The sequence below is a fragment of the Dipteris shenzhenensis genome, chromosome 17, assembly GCF_047967505.1.
Source record: "Dipteris shenzhenensis isolate YYH24624 ecotype China chromosome 17, Dip_SZ_1.0, whole genome shotgun sequence".
In the NCBI taxonomy this organism is placed as follows: domain Eukaryota; kingdom Viridiplantae; phylum Streptophyta; class Polypodiopsida; order Gleicheniales; family Dipteridaceae; genus Dipteris; species Dipteris shenzhenensis.
This window is the reverse complement of record NC_141612.1, coordinates 18,384,337-18,402,250: the sequence shown is the minus strand read 5'-3', so window position 1 is coordinate 18,402,250 and position 17,914 is coordinate 18,384,337. Positions and strand designations below refer to the sequence as shown.

At 40.8% G+C, this 17,914-nt stretch overlaps 1 protein-coding gene across 1 annotated transcript; it reads right to left on the bottom strand.

The window, feature by feature from the left end:
• Nucleotides 1-9,167: 9,167 nt before the first annotated feature.
• LOC147891794 (putative polyol transporter 1) lies at nt 9,168-10,846 on the bottom strand. The gene is made up of 3 exons (XM_087388510.1): nt 10,723-10,846; nt 9,611-10,627; nt 9,168-9,505 (listed from the first exon to the last, which is right to left on the bottom strand). The coding sequence occupies exons 1-3, from the start codon at nt 10,844-10,846 to the stop codon at nt 9,168-9,170; spliced, it is 1,479 nt and encodes a 492-aa protein (XP_087244636.1).
• Nucleotides 10,847-17,914: the final 7,068 nt, after the last annotated feature.

The following is a 17,914-nucleotide window of genomic DNA, read 5'->3' as shown; positions in this document are numbered from 1 at the left end:
AAACTCAGTGTACAACTTAGTCTGGGTACACTCCAAAAAACATGCACCATGCTCAATGTACACACCGCGTGACACCCTCTTCCGCAATGCCTTCTTGAACACCGGGGATGCTCTGCAATGCTCCTCCCAAAACTGTTGTATGAAGGACTTAATGGAATCATCCAACAATCAATCGCTGCGAGGTGCATGACCACTCGAAGCCTAAGGAGCATCAGTCTCACTATCCTCTAGACTCTGCCTCCTAATCATGCCTGCTCGCAATGTGCATAGTGCAATCTGAAGAAGACGTGAAGCAGTACGCACATGTCCTGTCATATGAGGTCTACTAATGGCAGCCACAATAGCACGATGTGCTGCCAAGGCATCATTGGAGTTCCTATGCTTAATAGAAGCATAGGAACGTCGAAACTGCTAAGGACCTTGCTACATACAACCCTATCTCTACGTGCACCAAGACCAGCAAGCCTCCTACACTCTACCAAGTCAAGGTGATCAATCAGGGATGTGAGAAGAGCAGAATACGAAACTGGCATAAGGTCACTAAAAAAAGACTGCACAATCTTGCTAGTATGACGATGGATACTGGACTTCGGCAAGTCACATCGTGAAGCAACACTGTTGCTACAAGGTGGGGCAAGGGGATCAATGGGGGATGGTAGGGTGGAGGGGGGAAGGGAGGTGCCAAGGGGAAGGGGGGGAGGGGGAGGGGGAGGGGGAGGGTGGAGGGTGGAGGTGGAAGAGGTAGAGGTGGAGGGCAAAATGTAGGTGGCTAGGGGAAGGGCAGAGGCTGGAGGTAGGGGAGCAGATGAGGATGTGGAGGGGGGGACAATGGAGGTGGGGGTGGGGGTGGGGTAGGGATGGAGTGGAGGTGGGATGTAGAGGTGGATGTGGATCAGTGGTGGTAGCACGAGCTCTTGCTCTAGAGGCTCTCTTGCGCTCGCGAGCCTTCCACTTGCACTCCTCATCAATGAGATTTTGGGGGGGGGGGGGGGGGTTCCTATATCTTTCACGTCTACTAGCTCTATGGCTTTGAGAACCCATTCTCAATGAAAGTAGGATGGAAGGTGTGACAAAGTGATGGGGAGGCAAGAATGGCTAAGAATGGGTAAAATGAACCAAAACATGGTGTCTTATAGAGAGCTTGAACTCATCCACTAGATTGCTCTTGATTATTATTGGTAGAGAAGGTGCTAAGATTGAAAATAATTGGCTACTGAAATTCCATTTGATTTTGTTTTGAAACTAATTTTTGTGGTCTACTCAAATAAGTTGATTTTAATCATATTATATATACATGGAATCCAATGTTAATTTTGAATATTTGCATCGTTTGATTTTATTTCAGTTAAATATTCACATAATATATGTGCCTATGTTTTTGTTAATGCAATTTGAGAATAACCTATGTGATAAACCATGATAATTTGATTATTTTGCCACTTCCAAATATCTCCAAATACCTCAATCGTGGTCATAAACCATGACAATTTGATTATTTTGCCTTTTTTGGATACCTCCAAATACCTCGATCGTGGTCACAAACCATGGCAATTCGATTATTTTGCCACGTCAAAATACCTTGATCATGGTCATAAACCTCGATCGTGGTATTCTATGCCTCACGTGATCTGGTCATAAACTTCGATCGTTGTATTCTATGCCTGACGCGATCTGGTCATAAACCTCGATCGTGGTATTCTATGCCTCACGCACTCAAATCACATGCATGCATAACTAACCATGCATGTTGATGATGTGGCTCGCCATCATCATGATGTGTATACATGTGGCTAATGTGGCACCATGCATGGTGATGATGTGGCAATATGGTGTGGAATATATGAGTCTGTTCCATGACGTGGAAATGTGATGTGGCATTATGAGTTGGCATTCATGAGGTGGTAGATTGACATGGCAAATTGAGGTGGAGGGATTGGTGATGTGGCAATGTTGACGAGGTATGCCAGGTGGCAAGGTGTGATGACATGGCTCCAAGAGTTCCTATGATGTGGAATGATGAGGTGGCACATGTGGCTGATGTGGCAGCACGTGTGGAAATCTAAGGTGACATGGCAAGGAGTGATGTCACATCTCCTTGATGACATGGCAACATGGGGTCTAACAACATGGCATGGTGGCAAGGCAAAAATAGCCCACTCAGCCTTCCACCTGGGCAGCATGCACACTCCAAAGGCTTGCCACTAGGTTCAATGATGCTCCTAGCCTACCTCACCAAGCATAATACCAAGCCTACCTTATCTTGGTATTAGGCTTGGGTGGCCCTTTTTCCCCCATAAAAGGGTGATTTCACTCTTGGAGGCCATATTGTACATTTCCCTTACTCAAATTTGACCAAAAATTTTTCCTCTTATTCATCATGCGGAGGACTAAAAATATTGACATTTTTGAATCGTTTGGTCATGTTTGAGAATTACTAGATTTATTTTTAATATTCTTTGTTGATCCTTTAAGGAGTAAAAGTAAAAATAAAACTTCAATCTTCCTAAATCTAACCGTTAGATTTGGCATTTGATGATTAAATCACACACCCTTATGTGCCTACTAACCTTCCATCGAATAGGATTTGCTTAATTATTCAAAATACTAAAAAAATGTGGTGTGCTACTAAAATGCATGTAATTTATGACTATTTATTATAAATAATTATTTATAATTAGATAAATCATTCAAATAATTACTAATAAATCAAGTTAAGCTCTACATAATGTAAATAGACCACCTACAAAGTTTCAATAACATTTAATTTAAATTGAGTGAGAAATTTAGAGTTTAATATGACACTCTCTGTTCGTGACAAAGGTGTGACTGCCCTGGAACCATGCCGTGTGACACAAAGAGATTTTTTGTGTGTGCATCAAATTTTCGACCAGATTATACCATTGTGTGCACAATAGCATTTGTGATGTTGTGTCTGAAGACTTCAAAGACTAGATCCATAAGGAAGTAGGTGAGATTTGCATTTTTGTGTGCTAAAAAGCTTGGTTTTCCACCTAAGGATTGGGGAGTGAACAAAAAGTGGACACCCTTACCTTGCTACTTCCCAAAGAGAGTTATGGGCTAGATTATGACCCAGGCCATTATCCCAAAAAATGTTAATCATTCAAAATTGGCCATTATCTTGAATTTGGTCCCATCCAAGCTTGTAGATGATGGCTTCCTATTGGTTGATCATCTTATTGTCTATGATAGTGGCCACGTTGTTGTATTCCACAGAGAGATGATAACAAGATTAGGTACATATCCATCAGATATCCATTTATCATCACTAAGGTTGTATAAGATTTTCAATCATGCATAAGATACAATCATGGCCATCCATTCAAGGCTTTAACATGTGACTACATTGAACACTTCTTTTCAATGAAATGTAGGCTCTTCATAATTGGTTCTTGTGAAAAAGACATTCAATTTTTTTTTATTCTATTCACATCAACAAAGTATGATTAGTAGGTGGACTTGAAAAGAGCTCAAATTTTTGGTTGGTACCATGGAAAGTAGCAAATATGGTTGGCAAGTGGACTCAAAAAGAGCTCAAATTTTTGCTTGGTACTATGGAAAGTAGCAAATATGGTTAACAATGGCATTAAAAAAAAAGGAAGCTCATTTTGGGACCCTGTAAGAAATTCGCTATTTCCTCTTTTATCTCTCTTCTAAAATGTGGAAAAAGCAATAAAATACGGATATCTGTCAGTTTAGGACCACAGGTGTGTCAATCCAAGGAGGAATAAAAAAGCCCTTTCAATAATTGAGAAGACGCTGCATTAAACTCTCCATATAGATTCTCTCTCCATATAGATCCCACATCTCTTTCGATGGCGACCTCTCATAAAGAACCCATCACACCATCACTCAAATATTTGAATGGTTACCGTGAAAGATTAGAAGAGTTTTATAAAAGTAGACAAGATGAAGAACCAACCCTCACGAAATGGCTATGTGCAACCATGCTGTTGAAGAAGAACCTCAAAAGAAGCAACTACACCATTTACATATTGATTTAGAAGAAAAATATGCATCGCTACAGAAAAGAGGAAAGGTTCCACTTGTGAATTCTAAGAAAAAGGAAAACATGAGAAGAGCAAGCTCCCAACATATCAACTTATGGTGCGACAGACAGATTTACCCAAAATGTCCATTGAGAAATTTGAGCCCTCCATTTTCTAATCCGACAACGCTATTGAGGTTTGTGGGTGACGGGAACAATGGAATGTATGGATACATTTCAACTCAAAATTCAAATGTGGAAATGTACAAGACATTTTATGTTTGAGAAAGAATGGAGAAGGACCAAGAAATGTTGATAAATTTAGACTTGAAAGAAGTTGCTGCAAAGGGAAATCGAAGAGCGTTCAAAGACAAAGAATGAGCTAAGGAGAGCAAGAATGAAGAGAACCATTCTTGGAGACATACAATGAAGCAAGAGAATTTGAAACATTGCGCAATTGAAAGCTGGTACTGGAGGATGTAAGCGTAGAGTACAAAAAACAAGGTAAGAGTACATCTTGTTTAGCCATTGTATTTGTATATGTGTGTCTGTCTTGCAAGAAAATCTATAATATTGCAAAGTTTACTTGTTGCTGGAAAATTTTAGGACCTGAGAAAGAAAACATTGATCCTAATTTAATTCCCATCAAACAAATGAAGGGTTTAATCTCCACTGTTGTAAAAAATAAGAGTAAAACGTGATGTGCTTGAAGACTTTGTATTGGAAAGTAGAGCTGATGTCACGAAAATTCAAGAGGCTCTTGATGTGAGCGGAGTGAGTAGAAATGGATATGCTTCAATATTTAGAGTTGTCTCATCAACATTAAAAGAACAACGGATAAAATGTGTGTTGTTACCAACACCAACACAAGTGTGGAAGGAATGAGGTCATCTCAACCAAGAAATTGATAAGTTTATTGGATAGTACTTTCATATCGAAAGTGTATATGAAAGTGAAAAGGGAAGCACTACATATAATGCTTGGAATAATATTTTTATAGATCTTGAACAACTGCAGAGACTTATGGTTGAGAAGTGTGGAAGGAACGAGGTCATCTCAACCAAGAAATCAATAAGTTTATTGGACAGTACTTTCATATCAAAAGTGTATATGAAAGTGAAAAGGGAAACACTACATATAATGCTTGGAATAATATTTTTATAGATTGAACAATTGCAGAGACTTATGGTTGAGTTCCACAATATCACATTTGAAGAATGTAAAGGAGTTTTGAAGTTTTTTGTCAAGCTCAATGAGTGTGAAATCATCAAGAAAAAAAAGATAGAGAGAGTTTCTATCACTTTGATGAATCGAGCACTTGATCCATCGATCACAAAGTCCAGAAGTACTTCAGTGTCCAATCGAAAAAGCATGTATGGTGGTTGGGCGCATTTGAGTTATGTAAACTATCTCCTTCTAAATTAGTCTTTGCTTGAAATGTAATAAATTTTTGCAAACTTGTGGTTTTAAAGGCTCGAGTTTGCATCGTAAACTATGGCAATAAATGGTCAAAGAAGGTTCTCTTTCCACTCACGGATCTCGTTCGGAGTCATGACTAGTGTATCATCAACTGTGTGATGTGAATAACTCCATGCTGGAGGCGGTCTAGTGCTCTGTGCAAGAGGCTTACCTATGTACCAACGAGAGTGTCTACTCATGAGAACACTATGTGAGAGCTGCCACTGTGGGGCTTAAGCTGAATGGTCCAAACCAAGTCATGTGAGAACGTTTGTGTTCCAAGGATCAATCCTGTAGTAGAATGATGACAACTATGTGTCTGGAGTAGCCAAGAGAGTGTACAAGGCTCATGTATGTGTGTGGAAACCAATGCCAAAAAATAGTCCAACAATGTGTGACTTTACATGGGTGGCATGTGTATGTGCAAGAAGTATGCAACAATCCTGAATCCAAGGAGGAAGATCACTCTGCCAAGTGTCACACCGAGTGATGAAGTGCCAAATGCCAAGAGACTCAGGTGGTCAGATGTATGAGTGTGTACACCGATGATAGATCCGATGGGACTGACGCTAGTGGGAACTAATCGCGTAATACGGCAATGGCTGCCTTGACTTTGTGGAGTTGGATCTCCTCTATGGAGGTGCTAGTCTATAGCTAGACTACACATCGAAGCATAAAATGTAGTAAAATAATTTTATCTTAATCCATTTTAAGTGTTAAGTGCGTCGCAAAGGATCAGGAAGTGGTTTCGATGATGAGGATTTAATGATGCTGACTTGTGGAAAAGTCAAAAGTCAGATATGAGATGCTTAGCGCGTAGAGCATGATCTAGCAAGCATTTTTTCTTTTTAGAGCTCTATGAAATTCCCTCTGGATCAAAAGATACGGCCACCAGAAGGATAGGCAATTTTTTATCCTAAGAAGGCCCAAAAATGATGATGTGGCCCAAAGGGTGATGTGGCAGACTAAGATCACATGCTAAATGCAAACTGTGCCTGTGAGGAGGCAATTGTGCCTAGCAGGAGTCTGTGACATGTGTCATGCTGAGGACACATGATGTTACACAAGTGTGCCTACAAGGCACTGATGATGTGGCTTTGCAAGCTAGACTTAACCAAGGATAAACTTCAACTTAGCCCTAGTTAGATTCTATCTCAGGTGTGTGGTGACTAGATTGCCATGTGTGACCAAGCCCTAAGTAGCTTAACCTAAGTGTAACTACACCCAACCAACCCCATCTAACATGTGTCAAAGTACTGACCAAGGACCAGAGTAACCAAACCACAGTTAATCCCTATTTGTTCAGGGTTGGCTTAACTCATGCCACGTGTCTTTCCTAAGGTGGAGAAGGAAAACACTGACATGAGAAGCTATGGCAACAAAAAGCTATGACGATGAAGGGATGTGGTGAACGGAGGAGGCGGCTGTGTGCTTGCTTGAGCCGACGGTTCAGGAGCTCGGGTTGGTGCTGTTGAAGAAGGCATGGAAGCGAAGCTCGATGGAGCTCACTGAAGAAGATGGTCGACGAGGCTTGGAGATGGACATGTAGAGCCGGGGCATCGAACGTTGTTGCAGGTCCTATTGATGAAGTCCGGTTGTAGTTGGAGCAGCCCGAGTCGTTGTAGATGGCATGTGGAACCGTTTTGCTGGTCGACCATTCATTGGTGAGGTTGAGCATGGGCTGTTCTTTTGTAGGTTGCATTGCTTGAGGCAGAGTCGAGGCACTGCTTGCTATTGATGCCCATGGCCTAGGCTATGGCACTGTGTGAAGCATGGAGGCGTCCCTCAAGCCATGAAAGTCACTTGCAAGGCACAAGGGCACATACAGAGAGGGGGAAATGCACAATAGAGATGGAGTGGACTAGAACTCAACATCTGAGAATCACGAACCTTACAGAATACTCAAACTCACTAAATGAATTCCTCTCAAAGAACAGAGAAGAAATGAACCCCACATAAGAACTCAAACCTTACAAAACTCATGAAGACTCTGAAAATCACTCAAAGAATGGACAACATCACTCAAGTGAGGATATCTTGAGCTACAAGAAGTGGAATCTTGTGCTTTTCATTTCAAATCGAAGATGAGGATGAGCTCTACATGAAGAGCTCGAGAAATCATGAAGATGCCTCAATGAGAGGGCTTGTGCCTTGACGAAAGCAAGGGCTTACTCTCTCTCGACGGAAATCTCTCTCTCAATGGAAGATGCCTCACACAAGGAGGGCTTGACATTCATGAAGGGAGTGGGAGCACTATCGGCTCTGATACCATGATAGCAGAAGTGAGAGAGGGAGAGAGAGAGGAGTGCACATAATATAGCTACCTGTACACTAAGTGTATTAACACTGAACATGAAGATATACATGTGAACCCCTTAGGGTTAGGGTTAGGGTTAGGGTTTGTCCCTATGCCCTATGTGGATAGTGCAATTTACACTATCTTTAACAATAGTGATGGTGGCCATGATGCATAGTAAAAATTCAAAACATGTGGCTAAGTTTAGAAGTAGATTGCATGTAGATCACATCTCCTTGCAAACTCCACTCTCATTCACTCACTTCAATTCCATTGTCTTTGACTTTATGAAGAGCTTCTTGTCTCCAATCACATGATATGTCACTAGGAGAAGAGCAAAGTCCTCTAGATATGTATTATCAAAAAGAGAGTGAAAATGGTGCAACACTTTTCCCAGCTCAACGCTTTTATTTCCTTTAACATATACAAGGGCCTTATTTTAAGAAAGTACATGGTTAAAGAAAAAATGATAAATGAGTCACCAGTGTAGGAGTATGAGTGAATTATTTTTTAATACATAGTTTTCAACTCAATGTCAATCTTTTTTTACAACCATGTAGTAGGTTAATAAGTGTAATATGTAAATTTTTCAAATTGAACAAATGCATTCACTATAAGTAGGTTTGCTATTGAGATTTTCAAAGAGTACTCAGCTGTATACATGTGCAACCAAACTTTTGATGTTTTTGAATAAATTTTAATTTCTTATACAATCCACAAATCAAGCTCAATGAGGCAATTACTCTATGTATGTGCCCTAGATTAAGGTTTAATATGTATAGAGTATCTTAGACTTATATTTTCTACATCCTACGAAGATAAAATTTACAAGTTACTGAGCAATATAGCCTCATAGAAGTTGGGTGCATCTAAGATCGTGTAGATATAAGCATAATGTTAGCATATATATAAATGAGCATGAAATAATCAAAAACAATAAATTTAAAGATGGCAATCAAGATTATGGAAGGACATTACATACAAATTTTAAGGTGGCAATCAAGATTGTGGAAGGACATTACATACAAATTTTAATATAATCATTTTGGTCTAGTTTTTGTTTGCAAGTAGAAGTCTAGAATTCTCCATGGCTTATGATTCGCATTGTACCAATGTTTGTAGCAAAGAGTAGCAATTACCAAATAAAGAATGAATGAATGTAGACATAAAATACCTTATCCAAGAATCTACTTAGGATCTAGTTTTAGAGCATAAAATCCACTTATAAACTTAGGAAAAATGAATTTTCCAAGGATGTGTGGATTGCAAACAATGCACTCCATGTACATGAGCAAAAGTTTATTTGGAAATTGGCACATAATAAAAGAAAAGACATTCAAACAAAAAGAGATCCTTTAATGCAATTATGGCCGAGTCGATGCTTTTGAAAATTGTCCACTTTCTCAACTACACTTGTTGATTCTCTTGTTGTTGTGATGAGAGTGGTGAGGGAGCAACATGCTCTTCAAAAGATGTAGCAATGTGCTCTAGGCTCATTCTAGTGGTATTTTGAGTAACACAACAATGGACAAATAAGAATCCTACCACTGAAATAAGAGCAAAGAGCATAAACAGACCAGCTGGAGTAATGCTCTTTGCAATCATCACAAATGTAAGACCCAAGCCATCATAAATGGTCCTATTTATACCAACTACAAAGCCCATCCCTTGTGATCGAAGGTGTTGTGGAAATAGTTCAGAGCTGAGGACCCATGTGACGGGGCCGAGGCCGATAGAGTAGGAGACTACACAACAACAAGCAAAAAATATGGCCAAGGTTGATAAAAATGGTGAAGATCGAGGTGAGGTAGTGTTTAAAATGGTAGTGTTAATGGTAGTGAGAGTATCACCTGTAGCAGTATTGACATCGAGGTAGGAAGAGAGCAAGGCAGTAGCTGTAAGAGAGCAGTAAAGGCTAGCATAGCTGAGGAGGAGAAGCTTCTTGCGACCAATGCGATCGATAAGGCAGGCTGAGAGGGTGGCAACACAGGGCATAGTGAGTGCCATGATCATGGTTATGGTGGGGATGATGTGGTGAACAGTGCCGACAGTCCTCCAAGTCAGTGGGCCGAAGTAGATAATGGCGTCAATGAACACAAGTTGTTGGAGGACGTGGAGCCCTATTACGACGAGCAGTACATGGCGGAGGAGAACGATGCGGGGGCAAATGATCTCGAGCATTGCCCAGAGCGTGCGTCGACGGGCCGCGAGCCGGAGCTGTGCAGGAGGCACATCATGGCTGCCAGGTGGCATGATGTTACGCAAGCACGTGGTGATGCGAGCGTCATCGATGCCAAAATAGATCTGTCTGAGGACGGCGAGGGCAGAGTCGGGGCGGCCTTGGGAAGCAAGCCAACGAGGGGATTCTGGCATGAAAAAGATGGTGAAAGCGAGGGAGGAGGCGACAAAGAAGGAGGCAGAGGCGACCAAACATTGCCATGCATGAATGGGATGAAGATGGGAACGAGAGAGGAGGAATGTAATGTAGTATGCAAAAGCTCCACCCAGGTTGTTCATGATCTCAACGAACGCCACAACACGCCCACGAGACTTTGAAGGAGCCATCTCAGCTGCATACACTGGCGCCATCACCATCCCAACTCCCACAGCCAAACCGTCCACCACCCTGCTTGCCATCAGCCCCGGGTAATTCAAAGAACACGCCTGTATAATGCAGCCTAGCATGAACATCGATAGCCCAATCACCATCGCAAGCTTCCTCCCCCATAAATCGCTTACCATGCCTGCTCCTGCTGCCCCCACAAATGTCACTCCGTTCATCATCGCCACTGCTAAGTCCGCTTGCTCCTCTGTTAGTGCCAAAGCTTCCTTTGCCCACACGATTCCTCCCATCTTGAAAGCATAATCTGCAATCGCACAAGCGCTAGTATGATTGTTATAGACACCCCATATTCTACTCAAACGGCAAATTTGCAAATAGTTAATACTTAAGCTGACTTACTGAATCCCACTAGGAACATGATCAGCGTTGCCCCGATTGCATATCGTGATCTCCCCTGTGGCTCCGGTTGTGCATCCTCTGTTGTTGCTGATTCGTTCGGCTCAGCTGCTGTTGAATCCTCCATTGCTTATAGATCCTGATGTTTTGGTGAAGCTCAGCTCCCTGGATTCGCAGAACAATTGATGATAGCCTATCCTCTCCTTAGTCGAGTTCTTCAAGGGGGAGCAGCAATATTGTTCACGTTGGTTGTGCTTGATTCCTACTCTGCATAATAAGCAGTGGACATATGAGACAGAAGCTAGATCTCTCTCTTTGACCGTATTTATGGCTACCGTCACGGTGTCCGCGAGATCCAATCATAAAGCTTCGAAGAATCCATCGTGACACAAGCAAGTTTGTTACCAAGCAGGAATACGGCGCCTTGCTCTAATGTTTCATGAAACAAGATCGCATAATCGACGTAGGGAGCTAAGATGGGTTCATGTTCTACATCGCGACTTTATAGGAGGTTCATCTTGTTCTATGCGAACATATACAAACTGCTAGTATCCTTTGAGTGGACCGAGGCCAAAGCTCATCGACCTCAAGCCATCATGAGTCAAGAAGTTATATTTGTTGCGAGCCTTTTTTGAAATCCCCATAAATAGTGAGCTTTCTTGCGAGCTGAAATGCCCATAAATAGTGACCTCAAGGCCCATAAATAGTGACCTCAAGGCCAATAATATGGATCCAAGGATAACTCTAATTGGACAACAATTATGTCACTCCCCTTGGACTTGAATTTTGAGATTTTTCCCCTTGCTTGTGCTAGCTAACAAGTGCCTATTGAACCATCTTCTCTATTCTTTTCTCTAAACATGAGTCCTCAAGGACAACGAGATCATGATCTACTAGTGTCAATGATACTTGCAGCTATTATTGCCACTACAACTTTCACTACTACCAGTGTGACTTCCAACATACTCACTTCAAACACATAATGCCTCTTTTGTCTGTAATCCTTGCCAATTATGCTTGTAACTTGCTTGGTGTGCTAGCATCGACATACTATGGCCGACCCTTATGTGAACTAAGTGATGGTAGGGGTATTTTGAAGCTCATATGCAATTTTCCCAATAGCATAAGCAACGACGTAAGTGGCAAGCTACTGGGGTTAAATTCTTGATCAAGTCTGGTGTCCTTCATGATATGGATAATTCTTCTTTCATGGCAATATTGATTTGGGGCATAAGACTACCATTTGTATAGATCAACGGTGGACACAAAGATTTTGGCAAAGAAGGCACTCGCATGATTGGTGTGGACAGGATTAATAGTGGCAGTCATTCCTTAGGTGCGAAAAGGTATATCTATTCCTTTTTCCATGGTAGCCATTTTCTAGGACAAGGTTTACCAGATGAAAGATGTTTTGTCTTCAAGATGTCAACCCAAGGCCTAGCATCTGGTGTGAAGCTCATAGATCGGATGTGACAAGATGGGAACAGAGACTTATGCAATTCATCGGTAGAGTTTGATCACACACATCGATCTATAAATTGGAATACAATGGCATGTCATGCATATGACCTAAGGTATTTGGACACACTTTGGTCATCTCTGGTGTTAAAAGTACACTTTGGTCCTCCAACATAGTGGTATTAAAATTATAGTTCGATCATCTATGATATTTATATTTGTCAATATTGTAGTGTGTATGAGCTAATGACAATAGCCACATGTGAAATGAAGGAAGAAGATACAAATAGCCAAGTTTTTTTTAGAAAATGTTAAATGTTACTATGTAACAATGTGTTTACCATGTGCAAACTTCCATGGTTTCATGGTAGATGAAGCAGGGGCACGTTGGAATGTAGCACGAATAGTTTTTAATGGTGGACCAAAGAACCAATTGGAAGGCCAAGAGCAATCATGCCTATTTCATTGGGAACAAAGTTTTCACATTCGTATAAGGAGATATGTGTAGGATAAGATTTGAAGTGAGCACCTTACCATGTGTGAAAAAAGGAGATTGTGCAATAATAAGAAGAGGCAAGCAAAGAGAGTATGTAGATTAGGAAATGGTGGCGAGTAGGCAATGTACTCAATAACAATATCCCACGTATGGATATATGGTTAAGTTGGTGGGAGGTATGGGTTTCCCATTATGGAAATATCATGTCAACAGTATGAGTCATAACCCTATTTTGATCATATTGGATCTACGTAAAATTATCTCTAATTTTTATTGAGTTGGATGTAGATGGCAAAGAGTCCATTGGAAGAGGCATGTACTCCAAGGACAAATTTGGCTGACACCGTGCATGGAAGTTGGTTGGCTGCGGAAGGTTACAAGAGTAAGATAACTCTCTATGATTCACGTGTATCAAACATGGCAAATGCCTTGCTGCTGCAAAGTGCTAAAGAATATGCATATATGATGGGAAAGCATGTGGGAGAGGGTCCTAGTCTTGAAGCATTTATAAATAGAGTAGCCTTAAGGACCATGGCCATGCCGCCTCAGGTAGCACAAATGGCACATCAAGAAGTTGCAGGGACACCAATGTTTGAAGGCCCAAAAATGGTTCATGGAGATAAAGAAACTGTCCAAAGGAAGAGGTGCAAGCTTACAACCATTGATGTAGAGAATAGTGCACACCATCCTGGTTATGTGATGGAGAATAGAGAGCACAAGCAAAGAGGAAGACCGAGGAAAATTAACTTTCAGCCTCAAGAAAAAGGGATGAATTCCAAAAAGAGAAGGCCCTCAATGAAACATGATGGAGAAGGTGCAGGAGTGACATCATGTACTACGGAGCAAAAAGCTCATAGAACTTGGTGGGTGATTCAAAGAACCCCATTGATCTGCAAGGTCAAATGCTTTGGCATGATAGATGGTAAGATAAAATGTAATATATTGTACTTTCAAAAATGTGAAAGTGGGGTACCATCTCTAAGGATTCTTGTCTGAAGCCTCTTTTTTTTGCCCACAACCTTTATGGCATTGAGCCTCTTCATAAGCAAACTACTGAATATGAGATCCAAGAGATTTTTCCTATGATGCAATTTCCTTGTAGCAATGAGTGAACGATCATCAAGATTGATGGAAACTACTGAATACGAGATCCAAGAGACTTTTCCTATGATGTAGCAGTGAGTGAAGGATCATCAAGATTGTTATGGACAATTGGAATGATACATATGGCTCAATTGTGTGTGCCAGGCATGAAAAGTTTAGCCATTCCGATCTACGATCCACTAAAGAAATCCTTTGGCATAGTCAAATGATAGATAGCAAATGTCCTTCTCTGTGAATATAAAAAATTTCACATCAGGTGAACAAGCAGGTTTTGTGGTGAGGAAGCTAAAGATAAGAGAGTATCAAAGTCTATTCTCTTTTGATTAATCATTCTATATTTAGAGTAGGAAACTAGTATTTTTTAATAGCTCACTCAAGTCATCCCCTGGACCCATTAACTCCAACCAAAACTGCAGCTACAATTGCTACCATCAAAGCCCCTAGACTACTCGTGAAGTATGGTGGCCACTATCTCTTCCCTTTTACAAGCCTTGTTAGCTCTTTCATATCATAATTTTTAGTTCTACTATTGGGTCTATGCAAGTTTAGGATGGCATGTGGTTTGTTATATTTTGTTTTGAACAAGCCAAAAAATCGCATGGTAGCACTCGCTGACGAGGGCCTAAGACATGTGTTAACCTTTATGAAATGGCTTACTTAGCATCGTGATCTGTCTGTGTTCCTGAGACCAAATAGTTTTGATGTGACGTTAGCATATCTTGAGTGTTCTCTTCCTAAAAGTTAGCACTATTGCTGACATTATTTGTGGTTTTGAAGTGTAGAGATTGTCTTTACTACACATGCATCCCAATTTTGAGTCAGTAATTACATGCTCGACAACACAAAGATTTTCTACCACAAATCTGGTTCCCACATGTACTTATTAATGAAGAGCTCTCCAAAGCCCTCCTCTAGCTAGTGACTACAACCTGCACTAAAATAGAACCTGCGTGGTGGTTGCACAGGAAAATACATTTTCCCTTGTTTAGGATTAAATTTTAATCACTTGTTTTAGACTATTAATTACACTCTCATTAAACTATAATAACATGCTGCTCCAACCACCAAGTTGGTTTTAAACCTACTTGATGGCACACTAACAAAACATAAATCAAGAAATGGACCCCTCAATGCAAAATATTGTGGAACTCCAATGTGGGTCTCACGTGACCCAGCCCACTAACATAAATACATTTTCTTTTGTTTAATTAGGAGGAGCTACAGCTACCTCTAGGAATCAATGTGGTGATCACACCAAGCCAATGTCAACGCAGTGGTCACAAATCTAGATCAGCTCAAAAAAGCTACATGTAGATGACAAGTAGCGAACTATGGGTAGATGACAGGTGGCGAGCTGAGGGTAGATGACAAGTCAAACTATGGAAATTTTAATGCACAAAGATGTAGCATGGAGACTGTGAGAAAGAGGGTAGAACTGCTTGTGTAGTGACATGTGTCAAGCTCGACAATGTTCAGTTCAACAAGTTTTGACTGATTGCATCTCATTATTAGGCCAGTAAGGCAATCATTACGCTAGGAAAAATTTTGGCGAGAGTGAGTCGCCCAAAATTCAAAATATTTTGACTAGCACGTCACGTCATAGTCCCAAAACTACCCCAGTAATAGTTTCACGACGGTTAGCTACACCTGATTGTGCATTGACCCCTCTCTAAGTTTACTTTGCTTAGTTTTTTATTGCACTTTGACTTCTTTCTCCTTCTATAATTTCCCTCGCCCTCTCCCATTTCCTTCTCTCTTGCATCCTCAGAGATACACTTTCTCTATCTCCCTCATCCCCTTCTCCCTTCCCTCTCACAACCCTCCACCTCTCTCTCTCTCTCTCTCTCTCTCTCTCTCTCTCTCTCTCTCTCTCTCCCCCTCTCTCCCTCTCTCCTCTCTCTCTCTCTCTCTCTCTCTCTCTCTCTCTCTCTCTCTCTCTCTCTCTCTCATACACACACCACACACACACACACACACACACACACATATATATATATTCCCTCTCCCCCTCTATTTTTACTCTGACTCTTCTAAATTGCCTCTTCCTTTCCCATCCCATTTTCCCATCCTTTGCTAGCTTTACATGTCTCCCATTTGCTTCAAAATTCCCTTTGTCATACCCATTACCCTTCCATAGGTCAGGGAGTGTTCATTGCAAGCTGAGGCGGCTTGGTTGCATCAAGTTGATTTGATCCAATGATAATCAGCAAGTTATTAACTTCCTTCTGTTCAATTTCATGGTTATGCTCTATTGTCTAGGTGTGGAGTGCGTAGTAACTCAGTGTTCTCCCATAGTCATACAGTTCTCTTCCATTGGCTAACCACGACCTACAAGTGCTTATTTGTTGACGTTTGTTCTACACCCGAGCACGCTCACCTTAGGACTATAAGATTGAGCACCTTCATTGGGCACGGCACCAAGCTGGATAATAGACCAAGCACTTCTAAGTTATCTGGGTGAGGGACCAAAACCATCAACATTCTTTTTAGGGTTTTCTTCATGTGTTCATTTCATGCTATCTAGTTGACAAAATTTTTGGAAATTTTTGAATTTCTAGAGCTTTTGTGCAGTGTTTTGAGTACTTGGGGACTATTTTTCTAACTACTCTACCCACTAAGAAACATGAAGCAACACCAAAAAAGCAAAAACAACAAAAAAAATCAAGTATGGAGCAAAATGGTGTGTTTTCTTCCAAAAATGTACTACATTTTGACTTTGTATTTGTCCCCTCTTTCTCATGGAATTATTCACCTAGCATCTCATGGGGTTGAATTTCTTTATACTCCTATTTGTTTCTTTGCTTATTACTTTTACTTGTCTAACTTTTTGTTAGAGCTCAAAGGCCCCTTGTATACGTGTTATTTTTGTGATGGAAATCAAAGGAACTCTTAATGGATGAGATGCCACACTTTTAGAGCTACTAAGGGAGACTTACAGTCCTTGTGGGAGCGAGTATTCTCTCTAAAGGGAGACTTTGAGTGGCACCAATTGAATGCATTCATGCACACGTTGTAGTCTAAAGAAGAGGTAATTTGAAGTTTGTCCAAATAAAATGAGGGAATACAACCCATTTGCTCTAAAATGGAGGAGATTTGAACAAGTTGATGTTGAAGGATTGGAGAACAAAGGCTACTATTGTATAAGAGCACTCAGCCAAGGCAGCTTGTAGTGCACTTGGTTCAATCCATCCCAAAATATGTGCTTCACAATTTCACGACCAACTAGCAAGGTAAGCAGCTTAGGAAGTGCCTTGCCAACATTCCCCATGACACTATTATCTCTATCATAGATTTTGTAGAAAAATACTCATGTCAGGAACAAGATGAGATACAAAGTGCTCGTTGGTACAACAAGTAGATATCAATTATATTACATTTAGTCATTTGGTTGATTCTTGTACAATTGATGCTAATCTGCTTGCTGATTAGGATTCCAAGTCATTGCAATGCACACACCATTTCTATATTTTGGATGATAGGGAACACAATACCTTATTTGTGTAGCATTTACATTGTGAATGGCTATAAAATGATTATCCCCATGTACATTTTGTGTGGTCATGTGGTGTTTCCTCTCAGTTTAATTTAGCCCATGGATTCTACTTTATCTCAAGGTTTAAATCCATGACCGGTCTAAAGATGACATGAAATTTCTTTGAGCCTAGCCAATGCAAGGGGGAACCTTGATGGATGTGGAATTTCTTTGGGTCTAGCCATGGCAAGGGGGAACATGATGGATGTGGTGTTGTTATTAAGCAAGCTCTGTTTATAGACCAATTAACATGCCCTCAAGAAAAGATCAATGATGCTCATGATACTGTAACCTGCTCACATCCAACCTCTCCATGAAGCACAATCAATGTATAGTAAACAAAGCCTTGGGAATAGTGTTGTGTATAGAGTGTTCCATGAAGTGAAAGTGAACGAATTACAAACGATAAATAGACACGATGTGAGGCCATTAAAGGAACTCATAGTTTGCACAGCATGTGGATCTTCAAACAACCATGTGCTCAAAACAAGAAAAAATTCTTGTTTTTGCTGTGCATGCATCACAAGGATTGTGACAATTGTGGGGACATTGCAGTTGTGAAGAGATGGGAGGTAGTTCAAGTTTCCCTCTACGTGAATATGGAG

Bases quoted from the DNA above. Each gene is read 5' to 3' on its own strand.
- LOC147891794 (XM_087388510.1), bottom strand. From the start codon at position 10,846: ATGGAGGATTCAACAGCAGCTGAGCCGAACGAATCAGCAACAACAGAG. The intron at 10,628-10,722 runs GTAAGTCAGCTT...GTGCGATTGCAG, and splicing joins CATGTTCCTAGTGGGATTCA to ATTATGCTTTCAAGATGGGA. The intron at 9,506-9,610 runs GTGATACTCTCA...GTTGTTGTGTAG, and splicing joins CGATGTCAATACTGCTACAG to TCTCCTACTCTATCGGCCTC.